Source organism: Dromiciops gliroides, chromosome 1, assembly GCF_019393635.1.
Source record: "Dromiciops gliroides isolate mDroGli1 chromosome 1, mDroGli1.pri, whole genome shotgun sequence".
Taxonomy (NCBI): domain Eukaryota; kingdom Metazoa; phylum Chordata; class Mammalia; order Microbiotheria; family Microbiotheriidae; genus Dromiciops; species Dromiciops gliroides.
In genome coordinates, this window is record NC_057861.1 from 443,025,331 (window position 1) to 443,041,245 (window position 15,915).

General features: G+C 37.8%; 1 protein-coding gene across 2 annotated transcripts in view; it reads left to right on the plus strand.

Annotated features, from left to right (window-relative positions):
• The window catches only part of VCAN (versican), a 136,809-nt gene that overhangs the window by 34,931 nt on the left and 85,963 nt on the right, over window positions 1-15,915 (plus strand). For both annotated transcript variants that reach the window (XM_043978597.1, XM_043978596.1), the window contains exon 6: window positions 14,978-15,271. In XM_043978597.1, coding sequence (XP_043834532.1) covers window positions 14,978-15,271 — 294 coding nt within the window. The remainder of the gene's footprint in view (window positions 1-14,977; window positions 15,272-15,915) is intronic.

The window sequence follows — 15,915 nt, forward strand, 5'->3', positions numbered from 1 at the left end:
ATTAAAAATTCCTCTACTGTGACATTACCAGCTGATAAATGGCTAGCCTTTTTTGGTCAAGGAGGAAAAGTCGCTGAGCCTAGATTTTAGGAATTTTTTCTTTTCATTTTTGGTTCATTTTGGTTTTGACTAGTGAATACACAAATTTTTATACTTCACAAACCCCACCCATGTCTTTAGCCTTTGGGAATTTAGTGTCTTGATTGAATTATTTTTCCCTGTAGTAATAATTGTGACTGTCTCTCAGTCTAAATTAAAAACACTAGCTTTCACACATGAATATCTCAGAGTGGGGGCAGCTAGGTGGTGCAGTGGATAAAGCACTGGCCCTGGATTCAGGAGGACCTGAGTTCAAATCTGACCTCAGACACTTGACACTTACTAGCTGTGTGACCCTGGGCAAGTCACTTAACCCTCATTGCCCCACCCCAAAAGAAAAAAAATGTTTAAAAAAATATCTCAGAGAGCTTAAAGCACAATTACTCTCATTTTACTGTAACCAACATATAGTAATCATGTCACTCTCTGCATGGTCCATTTCTAACCTTACAATAAGTTTAGCCTTTGGTAGATACTGCCAAGTGAATGGGGCAGTATGGAGGCTTATTAAGTTTAGTTACACATAGAACAAGGTCAGGGTCTTTCTCATCTGACCCCTTTCCCTGATTTATTGGAGGTTTTTCCTACCTTTTACCCTAGCAAACTCCCTGGCTATAATTCATTGTTTCCATAAATCCCTCAGGTCTAACAGTTCAACTCATTTTAATCTCCTTTAGCATTTGGAAGGTTTAAAGTTGGGACAAAAGCAGAGATCAAAGCCTGGAATTATCCAATCCCTTGTATAGACTGACTTTTTACTTAACTGGATTCTAGGCTATAGTGAATTCTTCCCTAGTGTGACTACTATGATAATGCTGATTTGAGTCCATAATTAACTTATGTAATACAAAAATGCCCATATCAATCATTTAGAAGAATTTCTCATATATCGCTAATTCATTTCTGATTCAAATATTGATTTAAAACCTCAGAACCAGAGTACTACCTACTCCATTATGGTTGAGGTGGGTTATGTGCAGGGGTGTCCCAAAAGTCTTAGTTTAGTTTTAAGTTCTAGTTGATTAGCTTAAATAGCTTAGAATTTCGCTAAACTTCTTTTTGTATCCCCAGCATTTGACACAATACCAGGCACATAGTAGGCTCTTAATAAATTTTTATTGACCTACAGGGGCATTTTATCTATCTATCTATCTATCTATCTATCTATCTATCTATCTATCTATCTATCTATCTATCTATCTATCATAGAGATATAGATATAGATACATATGTGTATATATATACATCCATATTATATATATATACGCACATCCATATATATATATATATATATACGCACATCCATATATACACACACACACACACACACACGGTGTGTGTATGTGTAGTGATATACTTATTGAGGGTGGTTTCTGATAACATAATATTGTTATTTATTTTTCACTGATCTAGCAGAAAACTACAGCTCATGATGCCTATAACTAATTGCCTTTTCTTGATATCCTATTCCTTATAAGGATAGAGTGGTATTCCAAGTTTGGAACCAAAGTAGCTGTTGTGTGTCAATGCAGGACTCTGTGGAATCTTAGAGGTCTGTTAAAGAGCTTGTTGGGGGAGGGGTCTGGGTTTACCACCCAAGCAGTCCCTCTAAGAGACACAATTAATAGTAATCCCAGTAGACATTGCTAGACAGCCCCTTTGGTTCTGTTAAGTCAATAATGCATAACTGCAGGAATTTATCACTGGCCTCTAAAGATTCATAAAGAGCAGCCTTTATATACATTGCCATCAAATGGAAAAGTAATATGTAAAGGGCTCTATAAATTTGCATAGTGTTGATATTTAAACTTCTGATTTCCACAATCTAACGTCACAATTCCCATTCTTTTTTTTTTACATTTACTTTTACAGTTTTTTATGCATAACTTAGTATCTATACTTTTTCTATCTAGACTGGACAAAGAGGAAACCCCTACCAGTGCAGGTTAGCAATTACTTGACAGCTTAGAGCTTTAGAGAATTGTCTGGGGAACTCTGAAGTTAATTGACTTGACAGTATATGTTAATCAGGATTTGAACCCAGATCTTCCTGGTTCTGAGACGGGCTGTCTATCTATCATACTACTCTGCCTCTTTGGCTTATGTGGTATAGGAACAATTCCATGTTTTCCACACAATTCAACTAATTAATTCCTCTGTTTTCCAGTGATTCTCTAAGGGATATCACTCATAAAATCTTAGAGCTTGATGGAACGAATCTTTTTTTTTTTTTTTTGAACTGATCTTCTTGTTCATCTAATTAAACCAATGGTTCCTAAACTTTCTTAGTTTAAGGAGCCCTTGGTATCTCAGTAATGATTTCACAGTGCTAAATATGCAAAAAGAAATACCTAAAAAGTTAATTAGTTAGACATACCTGGCTTATTAAGTGGCTAAATAAAAAATTTAATATCCCATGTTGTACTTCCCCTGTGTGTTTGCTGAGACACCTACAAAGCTGCAGTGCACAGTGTGGTAATTGAAGGGCTAAACCAAATTTTTGGGGGGTGCAGGACTGGATCTGTGATTTCATTGATACAGGTATATTCATTTCAACACTCTGAGGAGAAGTTCCCCCCATCAGCTGCTCCTCACTTTTAGGTCTTAAGTTGTCTCTTAAGGCACTGAGAGGTAAGGTGATTTCCCAGGGTTATGGAGACAGTTTGTCACAAGTGGGACTTGAACCCAGTTCTTACTGACTCTAAGGCCAACTCTTTATTCAGTGGTGTTCCACCCCTAAGAAAAAAGAAATTTCAGAAACTTGTTTTAAAAGCATTAATTGGAAAATATTTCCTGAGTTTGTACTATGTACAAGGTTCTGTCCAGTGCAGATCCACCATAATATCAGATATTCCAATATACATTTTATTTTTGGAGTCATCTAGATCTGTGAGCCTTTCTTTGCCCAATGTCATCAGCAGTGAACATTTTGGACTTCCTTTCTATGTAAGCTTGTTCTCTTTTTGCTATGTAAGGAGCCAGAATAGTAATTCTCAAAGCGTCCAGAGACCCTTTCAGGAGGTCCACAAGGTCAAAACTATTTTAATAATAATAATAATAATAAATGTTGCCATTTCTATGGTCAATTTTGATAGACAAAATAAATAGGTATCCAAAGTAGATAAACAAAAAACTCTTTGGGTGGGTGTCTTCAATAGTGTTTAAGAGTATAGAAGGTTCTTAAACCCCAAAAGCATGAGTTCTTCTAGACTAGAGGAGCTGTCTATTTAGTAGTAATAGAATGGGGGTTATCATTAGAATTTTTTTTCCCTTGGCTGTTTCCATTGGGTCTAAACCATGTTCCAGTTTCCTCTGCAATGGAAGGGATCATAGAACCAGAAAGAATCCTTAGAGGAACAAATATGTATGGAACAAGTAGGTTGATCAAGATGCAAAAGGGAAGGAAAGATTTTGTAGCTGATTGATTGTCACACTGTATCACATAATAATGGGGGCAGCTAGTTGGGCCAGTGGATGTGAGCCCCAGGCCTGGAGTCAGGAAAACTCATCTTCCTGAGTTTAAATCTAGCTTCAGACACTTTCTAGCTGTGTGACCCTGGGCAAGTCACTTCACCCTATTTGTCTCAGTTTCCTCATCTGTAAAATGAGCTGGAGAAGGAAGTGGCAAAACACTTCAGTATCTTTGCCAAGAAAACCCCAAATGGGGTCATGTAGAGTTGGGACATGACTGAGCAACTATCACATAAGAATAGCTAGCATTTAGATAGAGCTTTAAGGTTTTCAAAGCATGTTACAAATATAATCTGATTTTATCCTCACAATAACCCTGGAAGGAAAGTGCTATTCTTATCTCCATTTTAAGGTTGAGGGAACTGAGGTAAACAGAAATCAAGACATTTACCCTGGGTCACACAGCTACATATGAGGTCCAATTCTCTATCCACTAAACCACATAACTGCCTTCCCTGTGTCTTTAAGAGTCGGCAGCTCAGAAATTGTTTTTAGAAGCTTTTCTCATTTGAATTAAAACATTACAGCTCTAAATAAGAGATCCTTTGTAACACTTCTTGAACATCATTTTGTTCTCAATACCTTCTTCTTTCATATGCTAAATAGCTTTTTCATGGACACACTTGTATAGATAGCCCAGTGAACTGCTAACAAGCATGTTGATGTATTTCCACATAAATATGATTTAATATATGTAAATTATGTAATGAACCAGAAGGTTCTTTCACTAACATGGGTGTTTTTTTTTAAAATGGGAACTACATCATGCTTCTTGCTTTAACATAAAAAATGAGTAATTTAAAAGGTTCTAACCTGACTTTTCATTTCTTTTACCTGCAAATTTAAAACATTTCAAACCAAATTCTACCTTTAGTCCTGAAATGAAATGGAATTACCTTGGCAGCACAAGAGTTTTTCCTGATAGTTAATAAAATATTTGGTTTTCCAAGGATTATAGGCTCAAATTACCAGAGTAATGTGTGTGCTTTTGAATAACTGAAGTGCTTCCCCTCAAAAGGTTATATAGACTCTGTTAACTGTTAACCAACACACACTAGTGAGGAATCCATTGTCCCTGGAGATTAATGTGCATTTATTTTCACAAATGAGAGGCTGCTGTTGCAGATTGACTAGAGTGGTAGACCTGGAGCTAAGAAAACCTAAGGCTGAAATCCTGCTTTTGATACTTAGCCTTGTGATCTTGGGCAAGTAACTTAACCTTCCTGGGCTTCTCTGGCCTCATCAGTAAAGGGATGATAATGATGTCTGTAGGAGGGTTGCTTTGAGGCTATAATGAGATACCCCATGTAAAACACTTTGCAAACTTTAAAAGGCAATATAAATGCCTGTTGTTATTGTTTTTCTCTTGTCTAAATAAAACCAAATTAAAAACAAGAGGAGAAAACTTAAGTTCTTTTAGGAAATTTGAAATTTGAAGCCTATTTAATATTTATTCTCTTACTGTTACTTAGAGATGTCATGTGTACTATTCACATGTGCATATATACACACACAGTCATATATGATAGTGCCATAGATCATAGTACCATGCAATAACCTACATACATAGACACACAAATCTGTGTATATATAAAAATATTTCCTCTATTTCTGTCTATCATCTATTATATTATTTGCAAATATATATATATTTATTTTTGTGTATATAATTATCACATATAAGTATTAAACCAAATGATAGAAAATAGAGTATATCTACATATACAACATAAATATATAGTGCAATATATATATAGAATGTAAAGCAATCTATTTGTCCATATAAAACAGTTTATATAACTACCTACATGCATACATGCATATACATACATACACACATACACAACACATACACACTGTATACACACGTGTGTATATAATATATATATATATACACATACATAAACATATATCAAATGATTTCATGGCAGGATGCTCTATATATACCATTTCATCTAAACAATAAACAACATGCAATTCACATCTACTTTTGCACAATTCTGTGAGTATACACACATATTTAAATATAATTGTGACAAAATCCTGCAATTTTTCCCAGAAAAAAGTAACTGTGTTGAGTTCCAAAAAGTGAAAATAAGGTAAAGATCAATTAGAGAGAGGGGGTAAAAAAAAAGTACTGGATTGAAAAGATAGGAGCCTTGGATTCTCTTTTGGCCTCTTTCAACAAGTAGCTAGGTTAGCCTGGGGTTTCACTTACCCTTTCTGAGCCTCAGTTTTCTCATCTATAAAATATTTCATTGTTTTGGTACTTAAATGCATCTATGACATTATCAAAATGGGTTTCCACTCTGGTGGCACAAAGCACAATCCATCTCTCTTTAGTGTTTCCTGCAATTCTTATCCATTTCTTTCTAACATCTCTTCTGCCTCTTGGGAATCTGGAACTGGATGTTCCATAGCCATCTCAAACTCAACATATCCAAAATAGAACACATTATCTCTACCCATCCCAAACTTTCCTTTCTTCCCTATAACTGTCCAAGAGATCAATATGTTCTGAGTTATCCAGACAACTCTCATATTATCCTTGACTCCTCTCTCACTCTCATTATACAAATCTGATCCCTTTCACTTCTGCTCCTGAGTTTTAGAGTTTTCTTGAATTATTTTTGGTGAATTATTCCTGGATGAATACTATTGGTTTCAAGACATGACCAAGCCTAATGGGGTTGCTTGAGGTGATTAAAAAATAGAGGAATGATGCAGAAGTCGGAAGACCTACATTCAAATTCAGGATGTGTTACTAACTAGTTGACTTGATCACTTCACTGGAAGGGGCCTAAATTTATTCAGACAAGAAAGGACAAAATTGAACTAGATAATCCCATTCTGAAATTCTAATCTCTTTACAATTAAAAAAAATTGTGTTCTTCATTACTCTGTAGAGAAACTGTGGTGCAGTGGGAAGAGTGCTAGATTTCAGTTTGAATCTCATCTGTGCGACTTTCTTGCTGTGTGACTTTCTGCAAGTCAACCTCTTTGAGCCTCAGTTTTCTAATGTGTAAAATGGGAAAGATACCACCTGTCCTGCTACATCACTGGCTAGATGTGAGGATTCCTTGTCTGGAAATAGTCTCCATGCTTCCTAACCTTGACCCTTTGGTTAACTAGTTCAACTCTATACTATTATTAAATCTCTTACTCTCTTGACCTATTACTACTTGTGTTGTTTTTTTTTTTTTTTTTGAGTGGGTCAATGAGGGTTAAGTGATTTGCCCAGGGCCACACAGCTAGTAAGTGTCAAGTGTCTGAGTCCAGATTTGAACTCAGGATCTCCTGAATCCAGGGCTGGTGCTTTATCCACTGCACCATCTAGCTGCCTCCAACTATTTGTGTTTTACCAAACCCTAACCCTGAGTTTTTCCTACTCATGTGCTGCTTAATGGAGTTAGAGGTAGTCATGGAACTGCTGAGTGGATCCATTACAAATGTATGCTTTCTAATCCCAATTGAGCCCTCCCCCTCACTGCAGCAAGGCAATCCTTTTGCTCCCCCCTGATTGATTCTTTCTTTCTTTTGATGAGGCAATTGGGGTTAAGTGACTTGCCCAGGGTCACACAGCTAGTAAGTCTGAGGTCATATTTGAACTCAGATCCTCCTGACTCCAGGGCTTATGCTCTATCCACTGCGCCATGTAGCTGCCCCCTGATTGATTCTTTATCCTACTAACCACAGCTGCTATTTCGAATCCCTTCTCTCCTCAAGTCTCTCATCACACGAAGACTTCACCTCAGTTTCACTAAAAATAACTAGGTCACTTGTCACAAGCTTCCCCTCTTCCTTCTCATGTCACATTCCTTTGATATCATCATTCAGTAACTCTGCTTTTTCTATAGTCTTTGAAAACAAGGCAAAGGCCAAGCCCTTTAAGTGTACTTGATTCCTTCCCATCTTCACCAACTGCTTAGTGCTTGCAGTAATATGGAAGACCGCTAGGACTTACCATCTGCCCTGCCTCTGGAATCCTAAGGTCCTCTAGAACAGGGCTTCTTAAAATTTTTCCACTCATGACCCTCTTTTGCCTGAGAAATTTTTATGCAATTCTGGGTAGAAAGATGTATAAAATGGGTTTAAATAGCCTTTTACTGTTGCCAATTTTTTGGTGACACTCCCATTCAGTTACACAGTTTAAGAAGCTTTGCTCCAGACCATAACAGGTTCCCTGCCACTATGCCTTCCAAATCCCTGGACACTGCCTTTGTGTGTACACCCTCAGTGCTGATGTCCCTTAAAAGACCCCTGTGCCTTGCACCATGTATCACTGATGTACACTTGGGACAGAGAAGTATTTTCCATCCAACCTGTAGCTGAACACGCTTACATGTGTTGTTTCCTCCAGTTAAAATGTGAGCTTCTTGAGAACAGAGACTTTCTAGTTTATACTCTGTGTGTTCCCAGGACCTAGCACAGTGTTTGGCACAAAGTAACTACCTAATAAATGACTTTTCCTACATTCATTCATTCATTCAGTCCCGCACGTTCTGTCATCACTTCTTCCCCTCTAAGCTCTCAGTCTTTATTATCTCCCTATTTAGCGATTACTTCCCTGTGGCCTACAAATATATTCAAGGCTCCCCCACCTTAAAAACCAAACCAAACCAAACCAAACAAAGTGGAATTCTCACTAGGTTCTAACATCCTTACTAGGTAAAATACAATATCTCCCTTCCCATTCCTAGCTAAGATTAAGAAATTCATCTTCACTAAGTTCCTACATAGCTTCTCCTTTCACTCAATTATAAACTCTCCACAATCTGGTTTCTAACTTTATCATTCCACTGAAACTGTTCTCTCTAAAGTGACCAATGATCTCTCAATTACCAAATATTATGACTTTTTAAAAATTCAGTTTTGAATTCACTACTTCCCACCTACCCCTCCCCAACTCATTACAAAGGAAAATAATACTATGCCCATTATACATATGAAATCATGCAAAACTTATTTCTACATTAACCATCTTGTAAAAGAAATAAAAAGCAAGAAAAATAAATAAAATGAAAGAAAATATTCTTCAATCCGCATTCAGGATTCCTCAGTTTTGTCTTTGATTGTGGATAGCGTTTTTCATAATGAGTCCTTTGAAACTGTCAAAGATCATTGTATTGATGAGTAGATAAGTCTTTCAGAGTTGATTGTGATACAACATTACTGTAACTGTGGACCGCTCATAAGCATCTTGTCAGGTTTCTCTGAAACCGTGCTGTTCATCATTCCTTAAAATATTATAGTACTCCATCACAATCATATGCTACAATTGTTAAGCCACTCCCCAATTGATGGGCATCCTTTCAATTTCCAATTCATTGCCACCACACACAAAAAGAGGTGCTATGAACATATTTGTATTTATGGGTCCTTTTCTTTTTGTCTTTGATCTCTTTGGGTTATAGTCCTAATAGTAGGTAGTATTGGGTCAAAGGCTATGCACAATTTTATCATCCTTTGGATGTAGTTCCAAATCATTCTCCAGAATAGTTGGACCATTTATAGCTCCACCAATAGTACATTAATGTCCCTATTTTCCTACCTGCTCTTCAGCATTTGTCATCTTCCTTTTCTGTCATGTTAGCCAATCTGATGAATGCGAAATGATACCACAGACTAATGATTTATTTTCAATCATAACCCATTTTCACTGCTATGTAATATTTTATTATTCTCTTTTCTCTGGATTTTTGCAACTCCTTGTTCTGCTGTCTGTTTAGCCATTCCTCCATCTCTTTTGCTGGCTCTTCCTCCATTTCACCCTTCTACACTCACTATAGGTGTCCCACCAGGCATCATACAATATATGATGAAAAACAATAAAATGTCTTTATAGGATTTGGGGACATCATTTTGCATTCTCTTAATCTTTTCCCTAGAAAGAAAACTCAGAGAGTACCAGAGAGGTGGCAACAGAATAGGGGCCCTCTTCATTCCATCTGCACTACATTTAACCTCATCGTGTTTTCCCTTTCATATATTTTCTATTTTGGTTTGTGGTGTTTGAAATGTTCTCTGCTCATAAATTTGGGATTAGGTATAGATGGTTTTTGTATGACAGAGGAAGACTTAAAGCAAATAACTATTCTGTGAGCTTTTTTATGAGGCAGATTGAATGGATAAATGGGAACAAGACCCATGATACAAATGAATGAAAGGATTGATATTTTTAAAAGAAGAAAAAGTATAGGAAGTCTTTCAACATAATATAAATGGTTTTGGATTCATTTAGCAACCTATTACATATTCCTTTTTCACACTTTCCTAGCACCTGCCAGGGTCTCATACAAAATGTTTGTTGTATAAAACCTTGAGGTTGGTTACATAGTAAATCCCACTAGGTTATTTGACTGAGTGAATTCTTTGGTCTGGCTCAGCATGGAGGCTGCTTCTTTAAGCAAACTACCGAGAGGCACATGTTATTTATTCTCCGGAATATAGAATAACAGCGTTGTTTGGTGAAACAGGACTTGCTCCCTAATTGTATTTTTCTGCCGTACTTGAGTGTGTTGAATATTCTTTAGCCTTTAGGAAGTATGGTAGTTTTCCTACAAAGTAGAAACTCCCTACAATGAAGGAAACGAAGGCAATGAAATTGATATTCCAGCTGTAATAACAAACCCAAATGTTCTACCTAGGAGGGAAAAATATTGGCACACTGCCTATTTTCACACTTGCATTCCTTTCAGACCTAAAACAAGTGTAATATTGATATGAATGGAACGGTTCAGGGTGATGCCGTCTCTCCGTCTGCCATGTAGTCGTGAGACAAGGTCCATCGGTGAGATCGGTCACATGTCCCGGAAATCTAACCAGAGCTTTGTAGCAAAACTAACTTTTGTTTTCTGTTGAGGAAGGAGAGAAGAGAGTCACTCACTTACTAATAAAGGACCCTGGGCTTTGTAATGACATTCTTTGTTTCGCATTTAGGCCTAACCCAGCTCAAGGCCTTTTGAACATGGTGTCTACTAGGCATTTCAAGCTCAACATATCCAAATCAGAACTCATGATCTTCCCCCTTTGAACCTGCCTCCCTTCCAATATTCCCTAATTCTATCAAGGTCACTACCATCCTTTCTATCTACAAAGACTAGTAATTTCAACATCATCCTAAATTTAAAGAATCTTTCAGTTAGAAAGGACTTCTAGGGGGCAGCTAAGTGGTGCAGTGGATAAAGCACTGGCCCTGGATTCAGGAGGACCTGAGTTCAGGTCCGGCCTCAGACACTTGACACTTACTAGCTGTGTGACCCTTGGCAAGTCACTTAACCCCCATTGCCCCGCAAAAAAAAAAAAAAGAAAGGATTTCTAATCTGTAGACAAAAGGAATCCCTGCTCTAGCATAACTAGGTGGTCTTCAAGCTTTTGCTTTGAGAATTTTCAGGAGGAGAAATCCAAAAAATTCCCACCCCCACTCATTCCTCTTTTGGACAGCTTTAATTGTTAGAGACTTTTCCCTAACCCTAAGCTTAAATTTGTTTCTTTACAACTTCTACCCCATTGTTCCTGGATCTGTCCTCTGGAGCCAAAAAAGAACAATGCCCTCTTCCACATGACAGTCAGTAAAAACACTTGAAGGCAGCTATCAGCTCCTCCTTGACCCTTTCTTCAGGACAAACATTGCCAGTTCCTTTAGCTAATCTTCATATGTCACAGACTCAAGGCCCTTCAAATTACCTTCTTCTTGGCACTCTACAGATTGTTGCTCTTAGATCCTGGTCCCCAGAATTGAACCCTCAGTACCCACAATGAGGTCTGATGAGAGTAGGGTGCTATCACCTCCTTGTTCTTTGGAAGAAATGCCTCTTTTGATGAAACAGAAGATTGAATTAACTTTTATGCCCATCTGACATTTTGGATTTATATTGAGCTTATAGGAAATATCTAGATTATTTTAAATTTTATTTTTAATTTATGGAATAAACCATGCCTCTTCCATCTTACACTATCCATTTTAAATTGATTTGTTTTTGTATCTAGTTGCAAGATCGTATATTTATCTTGACTGAATTTCATCTTGTTAGATTTAGTACTTTAGCCAATACTCTAGGCAGCCAAGTTTCTTTTGGATCCAGCCTTTGTCATCCGGTGTTGGCTGATCCTCCCAGCTTTGGATCATCTTCAGATTTGACGAGCACACTACCTATGCCTTTATTCAAGACACTAATTAAAATGCCATACAGGACAGAGCCCAGCAAAGACCCCCGATGTACTCCCCTGTAGACCACCCACATTTTGACATCCAGTCATTGATAACTCTGAGTCCAGATGCCTATTTCTGGATCCATTCAATTGTATCATCATCTAATCCTTATCTTTCCATCTTCTCCACAAGAAGGGTGTCAGATATTTTATAAGACATTTTGTTAAAAATCTAAGTAAAATATATCAACATTTTCCTCATTGACAATGACTAGTATTAAGTAGTATTGACTCATTGACTAGTAATCTAGTCACAAAAAGAAATTAGGTTATTTTCCCAGGAATCAAAATCAAATTCACTGGCTGATAGTTTAATGGTTCTTTTCTGTTTCATTATTAATGTTATTGTTATTTTATTTGTTCTTCTCCAGTCTTGTGAAACCTTTCCCTCTCTCCAAGCTGTTTCCTCTACCACCCCTTTTATTCTCTTTGGCTTCACTCATCAGCCTTGGTTCATCTCACCTTTTGGTGTTCCTGTCATAATTATTGCTAGACTCAGTCTCACTCATGCCACAAAGCCATTCAATCACTTACCAGTCAATTAGCATTTTAACCTCCACCACGTCTCTCATACTTGTCCCCTTCCCTAATAATGCCATCATCTTAGTTCAGGCCCTTCTTACCTCTTATCTAGACCACTGAAAGAGATTCCTAATTGGTTATCCTGTCCCAGGTCTCTTATTCCAATGATCCTCCACACAGCTACCAAAATAATATTCTTAAAACACACACTTAACCAAGTCACCTCCTTACTCAACATTGCTCCTTATTGCTTTTAGGGTCAATCATAAACTTCTCTGTTCGGCAGACGAGGCCCTTCACAACCCTACACAACCTTGAAAGGATTAAACATCTATTTTATATATTGTAAATTAACTTCCATCATAAACTCCAGAAGATTTCCAAATTATTTTACAGTAACAGGCTTTAGTAATTATATATACATTGCTTATATGAAATGATGCCTGCCAGACACTTTGCAAACCTGAAAGTTCTATATAAAGTCATTTGCAGTTATTGTAGTTGCCAAAAATCATATTCTATAAGAGCTGAAGAACTAGAGGTAACTTTCAGTTACTCTTTAATGAATCAACAAATAAAAACCAGTGCTTTCACTTCATAGGGAAAGAAAGAAGCTGTCATTAACTCCCACCTTCATCCTTTTCCTTCTCCAAACTTTGGGATAATTTCATGCACTGTTTTGTTTTGCCCTGAGCTTTGGAAGTTCAGGTCCATTTGGTCTGAGTGGTTGGGATGTTTGACATGTCAGAGCTGCAGTGGGGAGTTGTGAAATGAGGAACTGACAGATAATTGCTGTTTGATGGCAGAACAGGAAAAAAAGTGTGAAAATATAAGCCACAGCACTCCCTTGTCTTCCTATAATGCGGGCAGTATATAATTAAGTTCTTCCATTAAGGGAATAACTTGAACAAAAATCAGAGAATACACATGTAGAGTATTAGTTATTGGACAAAATTTGTTCTAACCAAATGGGTAATTGACTTTCTCTGTGGCTATGGAAATAGCTTTACATGCAAATAAAGTTATCATAATGGAGTTTTATATGGACAAACAAGTGTTATTATTATTTAATTATTCTCAATTGCCTTTACATGTCATTAATGATACTTCCAATATTCATGTTATTAGATATGGGAGTACTTTCTTGACTCATACAGATTGCAACTTCTCCATACTGTAGACAGTGGCATGAGTTACTGCGACCAAAAATATTCATCCTTGGGTGGCCAGTCTCTGGGGAGGGACCTCACAGAAAGTAGCTGATTTGATCCTCAGGGGACAGATGTGTCTTCTGAGATGGAGCTGAACCTGAAGTCCTCCCAGCTTAATAGAATCTGTTAGAGTTTGTGTTTAGTTGGAAAGGACATGTGGAGGTCATGGTGCAGTCAAGAAGTAGGACTTCTGTGGAGGTTTAACAATAATGACAATCATAAGAATACATTTCTTTCATAATGAGAGGTAATATAGCATTATGGCTAGAGAGTTAGTTTCAAAGATCTGGATTCCAGTCCTGACTCTGACACATGCTGGTTGAATAGCCCTAGCAAATCACTGCAGCTCTTCGTGTCCAAGGAAACTCTAATATTATAAATTACAGAGAAGGTATTGACCTGAATTGATAGAGGAAACAGTGTAGAGTTCTCTATACCAGTGAAGCTATTGGTGCAATTCCTTTCCTTATCCCCACCTTATCCCTACGTCTACCCCTATTCTTTCTTCCTTTCTTCCTTTCTTTCTTTCTTTTTTTTGCAGGTCAATGAGGGTTAAGTGACTTGCCTAGGGTCACACAGCTAGTGTCAAGTGTCTGAGGTCAGATTTGAACTCAGGTCCTCCTGAATCCAGGGCCAGTGTTTTATCCACTACACCACATAGCTATCCCCCATCTACCCCTATTCTTATCCCTATCATTATCTCTTTCCTTACCCCAACTCTGTCCCTATCCCTAATGATGTGATGTCAACATATTGTTATGTTTGAAAGTATTTCTATATAAATGTCTGGTTGTATAATTTTTTCCTTCCTTCCTTCCTTCCTTCCTTCCTTCCTTCCTTCCTTCCTTCCTTCCTTCCTTCCTTCCTTCCTTCCTTCCTTCCTTCCTTCCTTCCTTCCTTCCTTCCTTCCTTCCTTCCTTCCTCCCTAACTTTCTTCCTCCCTCCCTCCTTTCTTTCCTTCCTTCCTTCCTTCCTTCCTTCCTTCCTTCCTTCCTTCCTTCCTTCCTTCCTTCCTTCCTTCCTTCCTTCCTTCCTTCCTTCCTTCCTTCCTTCCTTCCTTCCTTCCCTCTTTCTTTCTTTCTTTCTTCCTTTCTTCCTTCCTTCCTTCCTTCCTTCCTTCCTTCCTTCCTTCCTTCCTTCCTTCCTTCCTTCCTTCCTTCCTTCCTTCCTTCCTTCCTTCCTTCCTTCCTTCCTTCCTTCCTTCCTTCCTTCCTTCCTTCCTTCCTTTCCTTCCTTCCTTCCTTCCTTCCTTCCTTCCTTCCTTCCTTCCTTCCTTCCTTCCTTCCTTCCTTCCTTCCTTCCTTCCTTCCTTCCTTCCTTCCTTCCTTCCTTCCTTCCTTCCTTCCTTTTTTTTACAATGTAATCTATGCCTTAGAATTGATCTTTTCCTACTATATTCTCAACATAGGAAAGAGAGAAGTGACAACCTAGCTTTTAATTTTCTTCTTTGAACCTTCTCCTAGGGGATGTGTTCCATGTCACGGGTCCCAACAAACTCACCTTTGAAGAGGCTAAAGAAGAGTGTGACAACCAGGGTGCCCGACTTGCTACCGTGGGGGAGTTACACGCTGCCTGGAGAAGTGGATATGACAAGTGTGATTATGGCTGGCTGGAAGACGCCAGCGTGCGCCACCCTGTGACCGTGGCCAGGTCCCAGTGTGGAGGTGGTTTACTTGGGGTGAGAACCCTGTATCGTTTTGAGAACCAGACAGGCTTCCCTTTACCTGATAGCAAATTTGATGCCTACTGCTTTAAACGTAAGTCTCTTTCTTTTTTTTAAAATTATGAATTCAAAGTTGTGAATGGAACACAGCTTTTTTCTTCATGGTAGTAGTTTCCATTTCATAGCCAGGAAGCATGTATCCTGCTTGGGGAAATGGTTCATTATAGTAGTTTTGGAAAGCAAATAGTTAAACAGCAGTAACTGATTAAACAAACAAACAAAGAAACAAAATTGGAAACAATGAGGTAGACAGAAAAGTTATAGTCAGAAGGAGAAAATGCCACCTTAAGGTCCTAACTGTACCCTGCTCTGCCTTAGAATCCCAGCTCATTTTTCTGGATGACTCTCCAGGTTGGTGGCATTCCTTAGAATTGGGAAATTGTTGGTGCTGTGATGCTGAGGCAACACGTGGCCAAGTTAAGACCTTTCCATTTTACTTGTTTATGTCATTTCCTGGACTGATCATTTATCTCAAATGTTATAGAAATTTAATGGAAGTAATTGTTAGGTGAGTAGCTAGAATTTTCAAAAATAAAATATGATTATAGTTCATTAAAATGAGTAAATGATCTCTCTCAAAAATAGAATATTTGTAATATAAAATAGAATGAGTCCCAGTAAACAATTGTATAAGTTATACATGCAGTGGAATAGATTTTTTTCTATGTGTGAAGTCTC